Here is a 17,841-nt window from a genome sequence, read left to right as displayed (position 1 = left end):
GGCCTGCCCCGGCACGGGCCAATCAGCGAGCGGCCGCCGGCGCCGCGACCAATCGGCGCCCCGCCCCGGCCCCGCACGGACGGCAAGATGGCGGCGGCCGCGGCGTGGCTGCGGCGGGGCGGCTGGAGCGCGGCGGGGCGGTGAGCGCGGGCCGGGGCTGCCGGGGCCGGGGGCTGCGGGGGCTGCGGCGGGGCCGGGGCTGACGGCGGCTCCCTCTGCCCCGCAGGCGCGGTCTGGCGGGCGGGCGCAGTTACAGCGGCGGCGGCGGCGGGTACCCGGGCGTGCCGCTGACCTGCCCGCTGCCCGGCGTGCCCAAGGCGGTGTTCGCGGCCGCCGAGGGCCGGGAGCGGTTCGAGACGCGGGTGTCGGTGCTGGAGAACGGGCTGCGGGTCGCCTCCCAGAACAAGTTCGGGCAGTTCTGCACCGTGGGCCGTGAGTACCGCGGGCGGCGGGGCGGGCCTGGGGGAGCAGGGCCGCGGCAGTCACGCCGGCCTCTTCTCTTCTTCGCATTAGTGCTTGTGAATTCAGGATCGAGGCATGAAGCGAAGCACCTCAGTGGCATCTCGCACTTCCTGGAAAAGCTGGCCTTCTCCGTGAGTACCGGGCAGCGGGACCAGCCCTCGAGCCCTGACACACCGTCAGTCTGAGGGCAGGGCTGGCTCCTTGCAGGGACACTGGGCTCGATCCAGCAGCCCTAGCTAATTATTTGGAGCATAATTACATTTTGAAGGTCTGTGGTGCTTCCATCTCCAAGGTAGGAGAAGATGATGCTTGTTCTGGGGCTACACGGAAGGATTACAAGCAGTTGTGGCTTTACTAATGAATAACACTGGTGTCTTCTTTCTTAGTCCACAGCTCAGTTTGGCAGCAAAGATGACATTCTCCTCACCTTAGAAAAGCATGGGGGCATTTGTGACTGCCAGGCATCAAGGTATGCTGCTTTTTCTCTGTGCCTGAGAGGCTGTAACACTGACAGTAGTTGGGATTACTTGTCCTGGCATGACAGTAAAAGCTGCTTTTTGCTTCTAAGCAGCCAAAATCCATTTGTGGTGCCTGCTGAGCATCTGCAAAAGTGAGACTGAAAGGGTTCTGAAAGTCAGTTCTGTTTCCTTTTGAAACCATGGCATGAGTAATGGTCAAGCAGCTTGCTTTGTGATTTCCTGATGCAGTTGACTGCCTTCTCAGTGCAGACCCCTCTGCTTGTGTTGCAGGGACACCATCATGTATGCTGTTTCTGCTGAAGCCAAAGGCCTGGACACTGTGGTCAACTTGCTGGCTGATGTAGCACTACAGCCCAGGCTCTCAGGTCTGAGAACTGAAGTCTCTGCCTCAAAAAAAAAAAAGTCTTCCAATGCATGGCTTGCTTTTAGAGTTCAGAATTCTTTGTTAGATTGTGCTCATCAAGAGGTTATGGTGTAGCAGTGGGGTATTTCGGGAGGTGGTTGCTATCTCTCTCTCTTTCCCTCTTAATGCAGATGAAGAAATGGAGATGACTCGCACAGCAATACGCTTTGAGCTGGAGGACTTGAACATGAGACCTGATCCTGAGCCTCTCCTCACTGAGATGATCCATGCAGTAAGACAACGAGAAGTCCACCTTGTGCACCATCCCCTGCTTGAGACATTGCTGCCTCCTCTCCCTCCATTTTTCCTCAGCTTCAGGGTTTATTTTAGACTATCCTGAAAACAGATGTTTCTGTTACTCAGATTTCAGTGGTGAGAGGGAGAATTCTGCTGTCCCTCCATTTTGAAATCTTACATTCTACACACATGAAAGATTTTAACCCAAACTAAAAGTGTCTATAACCTGTCTTTGTTGACATGGGTGACAACATGTTGATGATTTATTCTGATATTAGTGAAATCATTCTCAGCCTTTCCTCTCTTACATGTCTCAAACAGGCAGGCATAGTTCTAAAACAGAAAGAGAAGGTGTAAATGGAGGGGAGTGAAGTAATATTTTTACCTTAATCTGTTTCCTTTTAGGCAGCCTACAGAGACAATACAGTTGGACTGAACAGGTTCTGCCCAGTGGAAAATACTGACAAAATTAATCAGGAAGTCCTGCATTCTTACCTGGGCAATTACTACACTCCAGACAGGATGGTGCTGGCTGGGGTGGGAATCGAGCACGAGCAGTTAGTGGAATGTGCAAAGAAATACCTGCTTGGAGTGGAGCCAGTGTGGGGCAGTGGGCAGAGCAAGGATGTGGACAGATCTGTGGCTCAGTACACGGGAGGCATTGTCAAGGTAAAGCCTCTTCCTCTGTTGGAGGTGCAGATTTGGACTTGAGCTGATTTCTCCATGGCTTTGCTTTTCTAACTGTACACCTTGTTCATGTGTGTGCTCCAAACCTGGCCATGACAGTTATTATTTGGGAGTCATGTTAATTACTGGGAACGTATCATGCTGGATGAGGTGAAAAATCAATCCTGATAATTTGTCTGCCCTTCCCACAGGTTGAAAAAGATATGTCAGATGTGAGTCTGGGCCCTACTCCCATCCCAGAGCTTACCCACATCATGATTGGGTTAGAAAGCTGCTCATTTTTAGTAAGTATCAACCTAAAATCTGTTGGTTTGTGTGCCCTGTACTCCAGGAGTCCCAGAATACTGTATTGGCACTTGCTGCTGATGCTGCACGGACCAACAAGCAGCTTTTCCTCTGACACTTTGATGAAGGCACTGACCTTGATGCTCTTATTGACCCATGTTTCTTACTCCTTGCTCATCCCAGCCCCTGGGGAGCTCTGCTGTTGCCTCACTGAGTTTTTTGTTGTGATGCAGGAGGAAGATTTCATTCCCTTTGCTGTGTTAAACATGATGATGGGAGGTGGTGGCTCCTTTTCAGCTGGAGGGCCTGGCAAGGGCATGTTCACCCGGCTGTACCTCAATGTGCTCAACAGGTTTGTTTGCCTGTCTGTGTCAGGCAGAAACAGTTTTCTCCAGCAGGTTCAGGTGGAAGTCTTCACCTCTTGAGAGCCAACACCCACAGGTTTACATTAGCTTATTGCACTTGAAACCTGCCAGACTGACTTATCAGTGGACATTTTGAGAGGGTGAAAGGGCAGAAGTGACCAGGAATCCTGTTGTCCTCCAGTAGCACGATCCATCCTTAGATCAGGGGATGCCAACAGGACTGGCAGTAGGTACCAGCAGTGCTGCTCTGTGTTTTCTGGGTTTGGTCTCAGGGATGCAAGTGGAGAGAAGGAAGCAGATGGTGCACACAGAGATTGCCAGAAGCAGGGACTGACAATCCTCCTTGGCACTCCTGAGAATCCTGACAGTGCACTAGGAGGGGACTCACTGTCCACATTGGTTTAATTTTTACATTTAAATTTTGGGTTTTAAAGTTTTTTTAAACACTGTTTGTATATTCACAGGCACCACTGGATGTATAATGCAACCTCTTACCACCACAGCTATGAGGATACAGGTCTCCTGTGCATACATGCCAGTGCTGATCCAAAGCAGGTATCCAGTCCTGTATCCAAAGACAGGTGTCCTGAAGAAATAATCCCACCACTTATCACCAGCAAGGAAGGTTGACACAATAAGCATTGTTCTTATCTTTCCATTATCTTTCTCCTAGGTTCGAGAGATGGTGGAAATCATCACCAGAGAATTCATCTTGATGGCAGGAGCAGTAGGAGAGGTCAGCAGCCTCACCTGCAGCCTCTGCAGGTGTCTTTCAGCTCAAATGTTACGTTGCACTGGCCGGGCTAGAATGAATTTTTGTAGATGAGTATGTTACATGTTTCTTTAAAAGAAGACAGAAACTTTAGCAGACATATTCACAAAGATGTTTCCAGAACTCTTAGGTGCTATCTTGTCTCAGCGAGCACTGGCCAGACTTTTTTGAACATCTGTGTTTGCTGCTCGTTTCCAGGTAGAACTTGAGCGGGCGAAGACGCAGCTGAAGTCCATGCTCATGATGAACCTTGAGTCTCGACCAGTGATCTTTGAGGATGTAGGAAGGCAAGTGTTGGCAACAAACACAAGGAAGCTGCCTCACGAGCTCTGCGACCTCATCAGTGAGTAGACTGTGCTGCTCCTTGCCTCGACTGTGTTGCAGGTGCCCCCACATGGGGAAAGAAGAGCTTACAACATGTTCTTGTAGCACAGATGAATTGCCTTAGGAAGCCTGGGGGCAGATAAATATTTCAAAGTGCTCTTCTCAATTGCTTGCAAGCCAGCAAAGTTATTCTTTTTGTCACAAGGAAGGAAAAAAAACCAAAACAGCAGCATGGTAGAGAAGATCTAGGGTTAGTGACTGGTTTTCTGAGCATGGGGTCTGACTTGGCATCATCATAAAGCTGCTTTGTGCTATTTAGAATGTAGCTGTCACAGCTTTGGCTTTTTATTTTTTCTTCTTCCTGCAGGTCAGGTGAAATCTACTGATATCAAGAGAGTGGTCACTAAGATGCTTCATAAAAAACCAGCTGTGGCTGCCCTAGGTGACTTAACAGATTTGCCCACGTATGAACACATCCAGGCAGCGCTTTCCAGCAAGGACGGGCGGCTCCCGCGGCTCTACCGGCTCTTCCGATGAAGCGGAGGGAGAGAGACCCCTGCAGAGAGAGACCCCTGCAGAGAGAGACCCCTGCAGATGCCTGAGAGACTTGCTGCTTTTTTTCTTTTTTTAAAATATGTTTTTGAGATAATAATATTGCTGCACACCCTTCCCTTCCATCCTTACTGTGCAAACAGGGAGCTGTGCTACAGTTGAACAAAGCTGCTTCAGAACACTGGGCTGTGAAGAGCTCATGTTGGGCTCAAAGGCCCACCCTGGCTCTGGAGGAGTACTTTGACCCTCTGAGTAGGTTACAAGAGGAGATGGGTGTAAACACCCTTCTCTTGGCACTGGGGAAACTCTGCAAGCCCAAATATTCATCACTGCAACTGAAAACAGTATCTGAGAAGTGTCGGTCGCTGCTGTGTCTTATCTTGTCAGCAGCAGAGGTGGGGCTGTTACACGTGGAGGCCCTCGCATGTGCCCTGCCCTTCCCTGTGGGGATTAAAGGACAGACTTCAGGCTCCATCACTGTTAAAAGTAAAAAGGTGTGTTCATCTTTCCTCACCAGGGTGATCACTGGACCTGTTAGTAAAGAAGGTGCAGTTCAGTGTGACAGGAGGGACTGCAGTGAGATGCTCTCTGACCTGTCAGTTACATGGGCATAGAAACACTGCTCAAAGTGCTGTTAAAGGCCTTGGGTTACCTAGCTGAATTCAAAGAATATTTGCAAAATGAACAAAGATTTGATCAAACTGAATTAGGAAAATACTAGTTATTATCCCTGTGAAGTTAGGCAACAAGTTTCCTGCAGCCCAGGTTTTGTTACAAGTATGGATGCATTTAATCAGTGTAATTTACCAGCTGTAGTACTACTGGAAGTGATGGGTCTGGAAATAATAATTTTGCTGGAGCTCAGTTATGGCATGTGTCTGCTTTCCTCTTAAGTTTCTGTGGAGTTAATCTACAGAGATACTTTGCATAATGCTACATGGGCACTTGCTCTAGAAGGAAAGCAATCCCATTCTTCAGGTTTTTTTTCACTTGTGCGTGAACTGTGCTAAAGAATAAAAGTGCTTTTACTGCAGACCTGGGATACAAACAGTAAGTTATTAAAGGAGTTGCTGCTGCTGCACCTTGAACTCGTACCTACTTTCTTCACTGTCACTCAGATGAACTGAAGGGCTTGCAGGGAGAAGACGCAATTGTCATTAACAGCAGAGATGTTGGTGGGCTAGGAGTCAAGATCAACAAAACAACATTTAGAAAGCTTGTGATCTTGAAAGTGACTGACACCATGTTACAGAAAGACATGCAGCTAAGTGCTATGCATTTGACATCCTGAAGTAGACCCAAAGGAGAGGAATTTGATGTACATAATGCCCGAATAATACGGGCTTAAAAAGAGCAGCTAGCTGCGTTGCAGCACCTCCCTGGCTAGATGTGTGTGGTAAGGATCAAACTGGGAGCAGAACACTGAGGCAGCTATTCCCTGCTTTATCCCCATACCTTTCCTCATGCAACTGAAAGAAAAAATCTATTGCTTCTTGTGGAACCCACAGTATGGAAGTTCTGTTCAGTTACTGTGTATGTTTGTAAGAAAATAAAAGACCTCTAAATGACTGGAGCAAATAGTAAGAGTTCTGAAATTCATCAGCTACTGGCTGGGTTTCTTCAGCTGGCAGGTGAAACGTGCTTTGTTTGTTCACTGCAAACAATCCCAAAGAAATCTGTCCCACTTTTCCACCTGAAGACACATAGCTCAGGTCACCCAACGGGTTAGCATGCATCACACAAAGAACTCCTCTCACAACTGCAGTAAGAGCTGGTGCTCCTTTAAGGTATTGTGTTCATTTATTTTTATTCCTTTAAAAAGAAAGGAAATTCCAAGCTGTGATGGCTACAGACAGGTCAGTGCCATAAATATTTGTACCGCAGAACAGAAGCTCTGTCTTGGACAGGTTGCATAGTTAGCAGCACTTCCTCCAAGTTAGTTTGTATGGCATTTATCTACTAAGGTGATTAATGACCAGCTGATCTGTGCCCATGAGGAGTTTTTAAGTATTAGCTGTACGTAGCATTTCACCAGTGCCATACTGGTCCGTGTAGTATGTTTAGCCTTAAGACAACACTACTTAAAAAAAAAAAGTTCATTGAATTGGAAAAATAAACCCAAAAGGAATAAACTGTAATCAGAGGTACTAGACCTGGCTGCCCTGCCCTGTCCCTAGGACTCACCTGACCTTGTAACCACTTTGGTGAAGCACTGCACTGGAGCTGCACTCAGACCATTCTTCTCAACCCAAGTGTCCTGCTGCTGAAGGCAGGTGGTGTTTCATCACCCCTGGGAAGGGCAAATGAGTTAAGGGAGGGATTGTTTCAAGCAGTCTCAGCAGCCAAATACCTGGTGTGAGAAACTGGTATTTACCCCCTCGGTAACAGAAGGCCTATAGAGTAAGTGAAAGGCAACATTTCTACACTTTGAATGTACAGTAGTACATTCACACAGGTCTTGCTGTGGAGGACCAAAAAAGCCCAACACAGGAGCACCATCCTTACACAACACTGCTCAAGTCCCCTAACTGGTCCCTTTTACACATTTTACAGAACAACACACACTTGGCTACAGATAAGAAGAAAAAAAACACCCACAACAACCCCACAAGGTATGTAAGCTCACCAGATCACACAGACAGACAAACAGAACGTTCACCTTTCTGCAGGCTTTTCTTTGGTCCCCTGCCCCGAGTCATGCCAATTCCTGAAGCTGTGCCCCCCATCTGGAGTCACTCTGCTTTCGGTTGCTTCCAAAGATAATAATGTTAAAAATAAATCAATGACATCTGTTGGGATGGATGTCCTAAATAACCAACTCCATTTTCTTCAGCAAAAGCACTTGAGCTACATGGATTAGCTCATGCAAATGAATCCAGGATGAGGTTTAAGACATTCTTCACAAGCCACAGCAACTGCCAGAGGTGCTTAAGCAGACAATTCCCTGCAGAGTTTCCTGGTGGCCTGAAATCCGCTTTGTGGGCACCTCTGACACCAGCTCTGCAGAGCTCCCAGCTCAGGAAATACTACATATGCTGCTGGATTTTTGGTCCTTTTGCTCTTGCCGCTTCAGAAGTTCCCTTGTGATTCGCCTCTTTATTCCGATTAAATAGAGCTCTCTGTCAAACTGCCCTGCAGCCAGGGGGATGCTAGGAGAGGAAAACAGGCAATTGGATCAGGGCACAAAATCATCCTTCTTGTTTGCCCAACATTTGCCAACTAGTTCATGCAACAAAGGCCAGAAACCTAGTTTTTACTTTCTTAAGGCATTCAGGGAAAATGGGGAAAACAGTTTTTCTTTCACAGCAACAAGTTCAGGTTTTTCACAACACATTTAAATTAAGAATAGTTCATAATTGTGTCATAATTATTATAACATCATTATAAATTGTTTTGTAATACATTAATAATTATAAGTTAATTATGACTGTCATATCTTACTATACAATTATTTGTAATAATTTCAGCATGAACATACCTGCATTCATATGGGCCACAGACTGAGGACATTCTTTATGTCCCTAAGCCAGAAAACACTCATTTGAAAGGCTGACCTAGGTTCCCTGGTGTATCCACCAGCAGGGTTCAAACAAATCCCAATTCTAATTGCACTGCTGAGCAAGTGCTTTCAGAAATCACCATTCTCTGGATAACTGGCTCCTGAAATCCCTGAGCATGCTACCCACAGAAAAGGAACTAAATTTCAGTGACCAAATTTTCTAAGGAGTTATACTAGCACAGCAGCCCAGGGTGGGACATTAGGAAACCTGGAGGATCTCAGAATACTCCAGTGACATACAGCTGTGCTGAAATGTAGCCACCTCTGGGGAGAGAAAACAGCAAAGAGGGAAAGTGGAACAGCAGAGGAAAGGTGTCCATGCTGATAAGAAATAGGGAGCTGCATCCCAGAGCAAACAGAGATTTCCAGTCAATTGCAGTGGCCTCTGTTTATCTCCTTCAGGAAGATTAAGGGACCTGGCAGCAGGGATTTCAGATGTCAGTGCAAGGTTTAAGTGCTCTTGCTCTGACCACTGGCAGCACATACTGGGTGAAAACCAAACACGCTGCAGAGACCTACACAGGTTTAACTCTATTCCAGGGACTCTCCTGAGAGGGCAAACTCCAAGGAGGAGTATATATATCCTCAGGATCACTGGAGCCATTTGCAATCATACAGAAGGGTTAAGGAGGTACTAACTTGTCTCTGCCAGGCCTCACTTTCACCCGGAACAGGGCAAACACAGGGCGATGGTCTGAAGTTTTGATCCCAGGGCAGGAGGAGTACTTGACTGCCTGGATGTCGTCCTTGTACCGACTGCGGAACACGACGCGATCCTGCGGGCAGGGAGAGACTGATGGCAACTCCCTTGGTGCAGCCACCCTGGGAAGCATCACTGGTTCACAGGAGATAGATCCCAAGATCCCATCATAGATCTCACCCCACTCAGAGTGAAATTAAGTGTCTTGGACAGGGACACATTCATGAGGAATGTGTGTCTGATCCCAAGAGTGGTTCTCTCTCCTGAGCGCAGGGGAGAACGCACTGGGACAGAATGGAAGGCAGGGAAAATAAGATGAGCAGCCTGTGCCAAACTCTTCCTGCACTCCCAGCTTCTGCAGTCCTTTTTTCCAAACCATTTCCACATGTCCTGTTGCCTTTAAGCAACAAATCTCAGCATAGCTGCCTCTCATACAGACCAACTTTCTCAGAGGCAAGAACCCCCTTTGGAGGCAGATGTGGGGCTGAGCAGCCCTTCTGAGCACTCTGAAATCTGCTCTGAAATCACCCCTTACCGTGTAGGAAGGAGTCCTTTGTTTGGAGGTGGTGTCATAGCTGTCCTTTCCTATGTCAAACTTGTAGGAAGGACGGAAATTAATGTCAGCCTCCTGGAATCCTTTGAAAATAGACCCTGAAAGGGAAGGGGAGAACAGAATGAATGACGAACTTCTTCCCAAGAACCTGTCACACTCTCTACATTCATTCAACACTGCTTAACTAGTGCTGGCTAGAAACTGCAGACACATACAGACATGACTAGAAAACCATGGGATTGGGCTCTGGAGAGGGAGGAAGCTCCAGCAAGGATGAATAGCTAGTCAGTGGTTATTGAAACAACACTTGGTAAGTGCACTTCCCCTTCTATTGAAAGCTCGTGATGCTTTGCAAATACAAGCTATTGACATCTAAATGCCTTGTATGCTGTCAGAGAAAGATGTTCAGTTTACAGAGGTGTCAGATAAAACAGCAATAAATGGTTTAGCAAAATACTCTAGCAAAAATTCCCTAGCACAGACTGCCACTGGATGTGGCAGCTGCTGACTTCCCTTTTCAGGGAACGTGACAAGAGAAAGCAGCGAAGGCCTCCAGAAAACAGGGATTTGGCTGTAATAATTTCTATGCATAGACATCTCTGTTCCTGGCAGCTGGGGAGAAAAAGGTCCCTCACCCCTGTTCATCTCACTAGTGAGCTGGTCATACACCAGTAGCTTGGACACGTCTGTGTCCGGGTTCTGGTTCAAGATGGAATCCACAGTCTCACGATCCTTGTTTAGTCGGAAGTTGAAGTCACCAAACCAGAACACTTCATCAAATCGAGTTGTGACATCACCTGCAAATTCAAGCCAGGAGGGTCAGTATAAAGGTAAAACACCCTGAAAAGTTCTGAAGGAAAAAAAAAAATAAATTAAAAATCCCAAGCTTTTCTTCCCTGAATCTCCTTTTGACTTTCAAGGAAAATTAAAGTGTATCATGTAGCTCATTAAAATGAAACTCTTTTAATTCTTTCAAAGTCAGAGCTGTAAGGTGCACAGCTCACTGAGAGTGCTGCCAGATATGTTCAAGGAACAAGGCATAAATTATTTCTTTTGACTACCAAGAGATAAAATATTTGAGTATGTTTTCTGCCTGTGACCATTACAGAACATGGTAATAAAGAACAGTAGAGAACAGAACAGGTATTTTAAAAAAATCACTGAAAAAGCTAAAGAGACCAAACCATCTATAGGACTTAAAAAATAGTAAGAACACAGAAACCTAATGTTACACTGCAGATAAACAGCAAATTAATTTTTCTAGAAAAAGGGCTTAGCTGCATATCTAGACACCATGTCAGCAGCACAGTATGGAACAATAATGGAATCTGGCAAACACTGATCTGTGTATATGCAAATGAAAATAATTTCTTTAAGTTTTCAAATAAGTAATTTGTACTTGTTCCAGAAAACACTTGGAAAGTGAAACACTTCCACAGTATTAATAAAAATTATACCAAAATTATCTTATTGCTGTTCTGATAAAAATATACAACACATAAACATTTCTCCTTAATTTTCTCTCTCCCTCTCCACTTTATCTCTCAAATTCCCCTGCAAATTACACCCTGCCTAAAGAAACAAAAAAAAGTGAACAGTAACCATCCTTAGACAAAAAGACATGTGGTCTCTTTTTATACCATCTCTTTTCCTTAGTGTAGACTGAAGGACAAGGCACAAACTCTGTCCTTTTGGGCTCCCAGACAAACATGGTTTCACACTTACTAGAACTGGATCGATAGGGGTTTGTGTCCGGAACGTTCTTGGGAAGTGTAAGGGCTTGAATGGTTTTATTGTAGTCCAGCTTCCTCTCATTCACCTTACTGTCCCCAGCTGAAAGACAGACATCCCAATCCTGCCATCATTATCACTCAATTATCATTTTTGGTTATAACAGGAGCTTCCAAAGGACATCAGACATTTTCCACATGTGTAACGTAACACTCTGACCCAGGGAGCATACAGACTGAAGAATAATGTCAGCAAGTGTGGAAAAAGGGGACACAATTGTGCAGAGTTCATTTCTGGTTTTCCAAACACAGTTCCTTTTGGAAGTTTGCTACAAAAAAAATTCTCCTCCCTTATTGTTCTCAGCTCAGCAATCCTGAGCTTCGACTTCAGTCTGTCCTGCTTCTCCATCCTCCTGCAGCTTTTTTATCTCTGTAAAGCAACCCCCCCCCCCCCCCCTCCTCCCTCTATCAAGACACATTTAAGCATATGGAAAACATCTCACATGTGAAGTGGGAGGTGATGAAGAGAAAGGAGGTCCCAAAAAACGTGAAGCAGATTCCCAGAGCTCCCTTGGTTTTGATCTGAGATACAATTCGAGTTGTCACCGTGGCATATTCCACTTCTGGAAGGAGAAAAAGAAGCTGCTTTTACTGAAAAGCCTCTGGAGACAGTGAGCAGGGAAGTCAGGTGAGGAATACCCTTGGAGAAAGGGACAAGACAGGGGATGTCAGCAGTCCTTTCACCTCCCCAGTCTCCAGCTCTTACTAAATCACACACCTGAGCAGAACCAGATCAGGTCCCTCCGAATGAAGACCGACATGTAGAGCACCCCGTGGGCAGCAGAGTAGAGCATGACATAGTGGGGGCCCAGGGTCTCCTGCAGCCGGATCTCCCACTCCCTTCTGCAGGAAAGAACAACAGCTGGATCACAAGGACAGTACAGGAGACAACAACCAGGAAAGGAAATCAGCATTGTGAGAATGAAGCAATCCCTCTCATACAGAATGGCACATAATAAAATCATATAATGGTTTGAGACCATCCAGTCCCATCCCCTGCATGGGCAGGGACACCTCCCACCAGCCCAGGTTGCTCCAAGCCCCATCCAACCTGCCCTTCAACACTGCCAGGGATGGGGCAGCCACAGCTTCCCTGGGCAAACTGTTCCAGTGTCTCACCACCCTCACACTGAAGAATTTCCTCCTAATGTCTCACCTAAATCTCCCCTCTTCCTGTTTTGATCCATTACCTCTTGTCCTTACCCCCAGCTGTGGTAAGATGCCCACAGAAATCAGGCAGGAGTTTTGCTGCTGGCTGCCCTGACAACAGGAACAAATTCTGTATTCACAGATTTTTGTGATATTTTCCTCTCAAACTCATGTCCCCTGGTGTTCATGCAATGGAATTAAAGTCTTATTAAATTAGTTGTTTAGTGAAAATATTAAGAATATGATGGAGACTATTTCCAGACTAATAAAAACCAAAACAAATAGTTAACAAAAAAAGAGGATGGTTCATTACATTGTTTTTGCTACCTGTCTGGACAGCCTTCTTGAACCCCAATGACATACATGTCCTGGGCATAGTCAGGATCTGTTGGCAACAAGAAGTCATCCAGATTCACTGGAAGTTCCTGTTATTAAAAAGAAAATAAAGAAGTTAAAATTGCAATGTTAGTTATGAAAAGATTTACTAGAAAAGTACAAAGTCCAGGTTGACAATGAACGTAGTCAGGAACAGAAAAAAAAACCAACACACCAGCTCCTGCAGTAAAGATGGGGTCACGTTACTGCTCCAAATACCCATGGAGAATTATGGGCACTCACCTTCTGACCCTGCATGTTCCAGGTGGCCACAAAAATTCCAATATTCCGATCAGGGAAATATCTGCTAAGTTCTTCTGCTCCCATTAAGGCACCACTTGCCAGAAGGCTGCCTTCCAAGTAGCTTCTGTGAAGAGAAGTCCCACAAAAGAGCATCTCAGGAAACAGCCTGGCAGTTGGAATAATGATTTGTAATGCTTGAATCTTGAGTTAACCAAGAACATATCTTTAGCTCAAGAAAATGGCATTTAATATTTATAAAAGTTTCTGCTTATCTAAAGTTCCTCATAAAGTTCCAACCAATAGAGAGCTCATGGATTATATGCAAGAAAACAAAACTGTTGTCATAAACCAGCCTTTTCAAAAGCAGGACGGGTATGACGGTGAGACTGATGCTGCACAGGTTCTGTGATGAGAAGACTGAAGCCATCCAAAGCCTTCAGTCCCTCTGGGACTCATCACAGACACAAAACAAAGAGGTTGGTTTGGTGTTTGACTATCTTGAAGGAGCTCAGTTTACTTAAAACATGAAAATATCTCCACCATTCCCAGTGTTCTGGCACCAAGTTTCTGCTGATCAAGGATTCAGACTCACATTCTTCCTTCAGTTCAGCTCATCAAATGAGCTTTTAAGTAAATGATTTATTGAGCCTGAGGTCTAAAAGGGCATCACATTCAAAAAGGACAGATCTGCCTCACAACACCTCACTCTCCAAAGAACACTGATTACAGAAGCAAGAGGCACAAGGGCTGTCAGAGGAACAGCTATTTTTAATCTTGCTTAAGCTCTGCAAATGATGATTTCAGCATGATGTCAGGGGATGCTGTGCATCTCACTGGTTGAGCCAGCTGCTCACCTGACACCAACAAGCTTCCCAGAGGGAAGTGAAACAAAACCCCTCATGGCAAAAAAGTGACAATCTATCTTTCAGGCTTTTTTACCAGTCAGCAACACTTCAACTTCTCTCAGAATTATCTTCCCCTCTACCACTGACTCCCACTAGTTGGATCAATGACCAGCTTTATCCCTCAAGGCCTTGCAGACTTGTGTGTATATAACATAAGACCTTTAGCTGAGAACTCAGTACCCTGTACATTTTAACATGTCTCCTGACCTGCACTACTAGCAGTTAACACCCACTGCAGTTTGTGCTGGGTGCTGGCAGGTCTGCAGCCAACACAAGAGGAAGATCTGCTGCACTAGCAAGCAGATTAATAAACCCACCTCAGTTCCTTCCAATCCACAACCTAAATTTAACTAAGAATGAAGACAAACGAGCAATCAAAGCGAGAGATAAGGGCCACTCTAGGAGAAAGTGCTGAGATGTGAGCAGAATCTTCCCCAACAGATTCCTGGAAAAGTGGGGGCAGAGGAGCTTCTGTGGACACTGAAGCTGTTCACTGGACATGATTTGATCCTACCAGAAGCCAAATACGCTCAACATCTGCTCAGTGCCTTACAGGATTGTGATAGTACTGCATATACCACACGAAAGTTTCAAGCTAATAATCATATCTGGGTTTTTTTTCCTGCCATTTCCCATTGCAGTTCAAGCCTGATGTACTTCTAGATTTAAAAACAGTTCTTCCCAACTGTTAGCATGGACAGCTACTGCTTGTCTATTTTCAAAACAGGTCACTTAAATATTACGAGCAAGCAAACTGCAAATCAAACTTATAAAAACAATACCCAGATGAAAGGAGCAAATATAGAGTATTTGTACTGATCTCCTCATCTTCAAACTGTCTCCACTCTCTACAGCAGGTTAAACAACATGGAACAACCTGTGTGCTCTACTCATCAGTGGGAAGCTCCCTGCCTCTGCCCAGCAGGATTCCTCAGGGGAATTCCTGCTACCACCCCCCAAACTTGGCCAGGAGAAGCTGAAGGACATACCTGCTTCGGACATCCTTGGAGCGAATGGGAGTGAGGAGGCTGAATGTGGATTTCATGGAGTCTGTGGAGCAATTATCATAGACCATCCCGTTGCCATGTAGCCTGGTATCACTCAAGCTGCTGCTCACCCTCCCGAACCCGGGCTGAGAATGTCGATAATCCAGACAATCTGCATCAATCCTATTAGCTGTCCTCAGTGCCTGAGAGCCCACGTTCAGCTCCAGAGGTGGCAGAGGTCGAGCTGGCATTACCTGGGACAGCCTGGGTTTGCTGCCCACAAATGTCTTCCCCAACAGGAACCCACCAAAGGCACTGGAGAGCTCAGAGGCTCGTTTCCCCAGGTCAGAGGTGCCTCCTTTGCTCTTCCCCAAGGAACTGGCTTCCGAGGCGTCTGGTGAACTGTGCAAGGAATTTTGCTGGCAGCACTGGTGGAAGGGGCTTGCCCTACCCCTGGGAGGGCTGAGGGATGCTTCCTGCAGGGAACCATTTGAGGAACTCGTTTCATTGGGATCAGTCAGACTTTCCTGACTCGTTCTAAACCGTCTCCATCTCCTCCAGCTTTTCTCATCCAGAGATGCAGCGCGTTCCAGCCGGGGCTTCCGAGGAGGTCTCGGAGTGAACGATTTAATTTTCATATTAGCTTTCAGTTCACCTGGTAGAAGCTTTATGTTCTCATTTAAAGAGGTGCCTACACCTGGAGGATCTCCAAAGGTAAGCATCCCATTGCTGCCAGCCTCTTTCTTTGCTGCTTTGCCAGCTTTTTTAGCATGCAGGTCCTGGACTGCTCCACCCTCCATGCTCTGAGTAACACATGTCCCTGAGTGCTGTGGGAATCCATTTGGAGTACTCATCCTCCTCCACTGGGTACCAGCTATGGCCACTGCTCCATAGGAAAAGTTCCCCACAGCACACTTTCCTTCCTTTGCTTACCCTGTAGGTTCACAGAGCTTTAACCAAGCCAGAAAGGCAATGGAAACTGAAGGCAGCTCAGTCTTTGGTTGAGAACAAAGAGCAGGTGAAGGTGCAGGCAGATGCATCCTCTGCAAAATTTCAAGAGGTGGGATACCTGGATTTGCCCAAAAGAAACATGGAAGAATCAGAAGTTACTGTGCTGTGAACACTGCTCCTTGATCAGAAAGCAAGCTCCACACAGGATGTCGCCCTGGAACAAATCAAACCTTAACGTGACCTTGTTAGAAAATCGACGTTATTTCCTTTTTCCCAAGCGCAGAGCAGTGAACTGACCCCCTCAAGGCTACGGGCATCCCGGCCAGACGGCTCTACGGAAAGGCTGTGCACGCAGTCAGCATGAGAGGAAATTAAACCTGCGCATAAATCAGGGCTCGCTCTCCCGGCGACGCCGCGAGTCACCGGCACAACCGGCCCCAGCGGCCAGGAAAATTCCAGTCCTCTCAGCTTCTACCCTGACCTCACAGCGGCAGATCACTCCTCACCCCTTCTGGCTCTGCACCAAGCCCTGGCCGCTGAAAGCCGGGAAATATCCCAGGAGCAGTTCTAGGGACTGGGAGCTGCTCCTAAGGAGCAGGGAACTAGGAACTGGGAACCGAGGCGACCTGCTCCAGGGAGAAAGCGCCTCGTTCCAACGCGGCTCCTGCACCCGCGGCCCCGGAGATGCTAACCCCGCTCAGGGCGCAGCAGGACGCTGGGTTGGGTACGGAGGGGAAGCCGCCCGCTTTCTCCGCTGAGAAAGGAGGGGGAAAAGCCCCCCACACTTCGCCTCCTCACCGACCCGCGACCGCGGCCCTGCCCCGCCCCGCGGGCAGAGGGACGGGACCCCGCGCGGCCGGGCCGCCCCCGCCGAGAGAACACTGACCTCCGGGCTCACGGGCCCGCTGCCGCCCGGCACAGCCCGGCCCGGCACAGCCCGGCCCGGCACAGCCCGGCCCCGGGCTCGGCGCTCCTTCCCGGCGCCCGTGAGGGAGCCCGGCCCGGCACAGCCCGGCCCGGCACAGCCCGGCCCGGCCCTGACAACAGCGGCGGCAGCGCCGGGCCCGCCGGGCAGCGCCCCCTGGCGGCGGGAGGAACGCAGCGCTGAGCCCCGGGAGGGAAAGCAGCAATCGTCCCTCCCTCCATCCATCCCTCCATCCATCCATCCCATCCATCCCATCCATCATCCTCAACCCATAATCCATCAATCAATCCATAATCTATAATCCTCAATCAATCCATAATCCATCAATCCATCAATCAATCCATAATCCAATCAATCCATCAATCAATCCATAATCCCCAATCCATCAATCAATCCATAATCCCCAATCCATCAATCAATCAATCCATAATCCCCAATCCATCAATCCACAGCACCAGCCCACGACTGGCACTAGCGAAGGCGGCATTTGAACGCCCAGCTTAAAGCAAAGCGTTTTACTCTTCAAACAAAAAGCACTATTAATTTTTATATTAAGTCTCCAGCTTCAATTCGAACAGCTCAGTGAAGACACTCATTTCTAACAGCTCCAGTCCAGAGCTGCTCCCTTACATCAAAGAGCTCATTTCCAAAGAGGCTCCTTCCCCCAGGCTTGTTCAAGCAATAACCACAAGAAGCATTAAAATGTGAAAGTGCTCCAGAGCGCAAAATATTTTATTTAAGAATTTACAGTGTCAAATCTTACACTTAGGAAAGATCGCTGCTCCCAGCTCAAAGGAAGCCTTCTTGAGTGAAGTTGTTTGGCAGTCTCTACTGAAAGGAGAAGATCAGCAGCAGCCTGGCTGAACTACAGGAAAGCCAAGGTTCTGGCTAGGTTTCAATTATAGAAAAGTAAACCCCACCGACTGCTGCTGACCACGTCTGGAATTGAGTATGGACCATTATGCAAAGGTTCCTAATCCCCCCAAAAAGCATTTTGCTTCAGCTACATACAAACCTTCTGGGACACAGGTAAGGCTATTGAGATCTCAGAAACCTGGCATTATTCAGGAAAACAAAAAAAAAAACAATCAGGGACCAACACTGGCAATTTCACTCTACTCACAGGCAGAAATTCAAGT

General features: G+C 47.1%; 2 protein-coding genes across 3 annotated transcripts; one reads left to right on the top strand and one right to left on the bottom strand.

Annotated features, from left to right (window-relative positions):
- The first annotated feature begins 62 nt into the window (after positions 1-62).
- Positions 63-5,647, top strand: PMPCA (peptidase, mitochondrial processing subunit alpha). The gene is made up of 13 exons (XM_051636779.1): positions 63-140; positions 227-432; positions 514-593; positions 849-931; positions 1,212-1,306; positions 1,476-1,576; positions 1,987-2,250; positions 2,460-2,552; positions 2,787-2,905; positions 3,383-3,473; positions 3,592-3,654; positions 3,889-4,033; positions 4,382-5,647. The coding sequence occupies exons 1-13, from the start codon at positions 88-90 to the stop codon at positions 4,549-4,551; spliced, it is 1,563 nt and encodes a 520-aa protein (XP_051492739.1). The 5' UTR covers positions 63-87; the 3' UTR covers positions 4,552-5,647.
- A 700-nt stretch (positions 5,648-6,347) lies between these two features.
- INPP5E (inositol polyphosphate-5-phosphatase E) lies at positions 6,348-16,775 on the bottom strand. Of its 2 annotated transcripts, none has more exons than XM_051636875.1 (11): positions 16,664-16,775; positions 14,830-15,895; positions 12,936-13,059; positions 12,645-12,742; positions 11,887-12,011; positions 11,612-11,731; positions 11,104-11,211; positions 10,014-10,175; positions 9,361-9,476; positions 8,765-8,901; positions 6,348-7,715 (listed from the first exon to the last, which is right to left on the bottom strand). In XM_051636875.1, the coding sequence occupies exons 2-11, from the start codon at positions 15,678-15,680 to the stop codon at positions 7,583-7,585; spliced, it is 1,974 nt and encodes a 657-aa protein (XP_051492835.1). In that variant the 5' UTR covers positions 15,681-15,895; positions 16,664-16,775; the 3' UTR covers positions 6,348-7,582. The 2 variants fall into 2 exon arrangements, with proteins under 2 accessions (XP_051492835.1, XP_051492836.1); XM_051636876.1 differs by having other exon boundaries at positions 7,625-7,715; positions 8,765-8,918.
- Between the last annotated feature and the right edge of the window lie 1,066 nt (positions 16,776-17,841).

This window comes from Apus apus, chromosome 19 (genome assembly GCF_020740795.1).
Source record: "Apus apus isolate bApuApu2 chromosome 19, bApuApu2.pri.cur, whole genome shotgun sequence".
NCBI classification, from domain to species: Eukaryota; Metazoa; Chordata; class Aves; order Apodiformes; family Apodidae; genus Apus; species Apus apus.
Note: the sequence above shows the minus strand (reverse complement) of the source record. Positions and strands in the feature narration are given on the sequence as shown.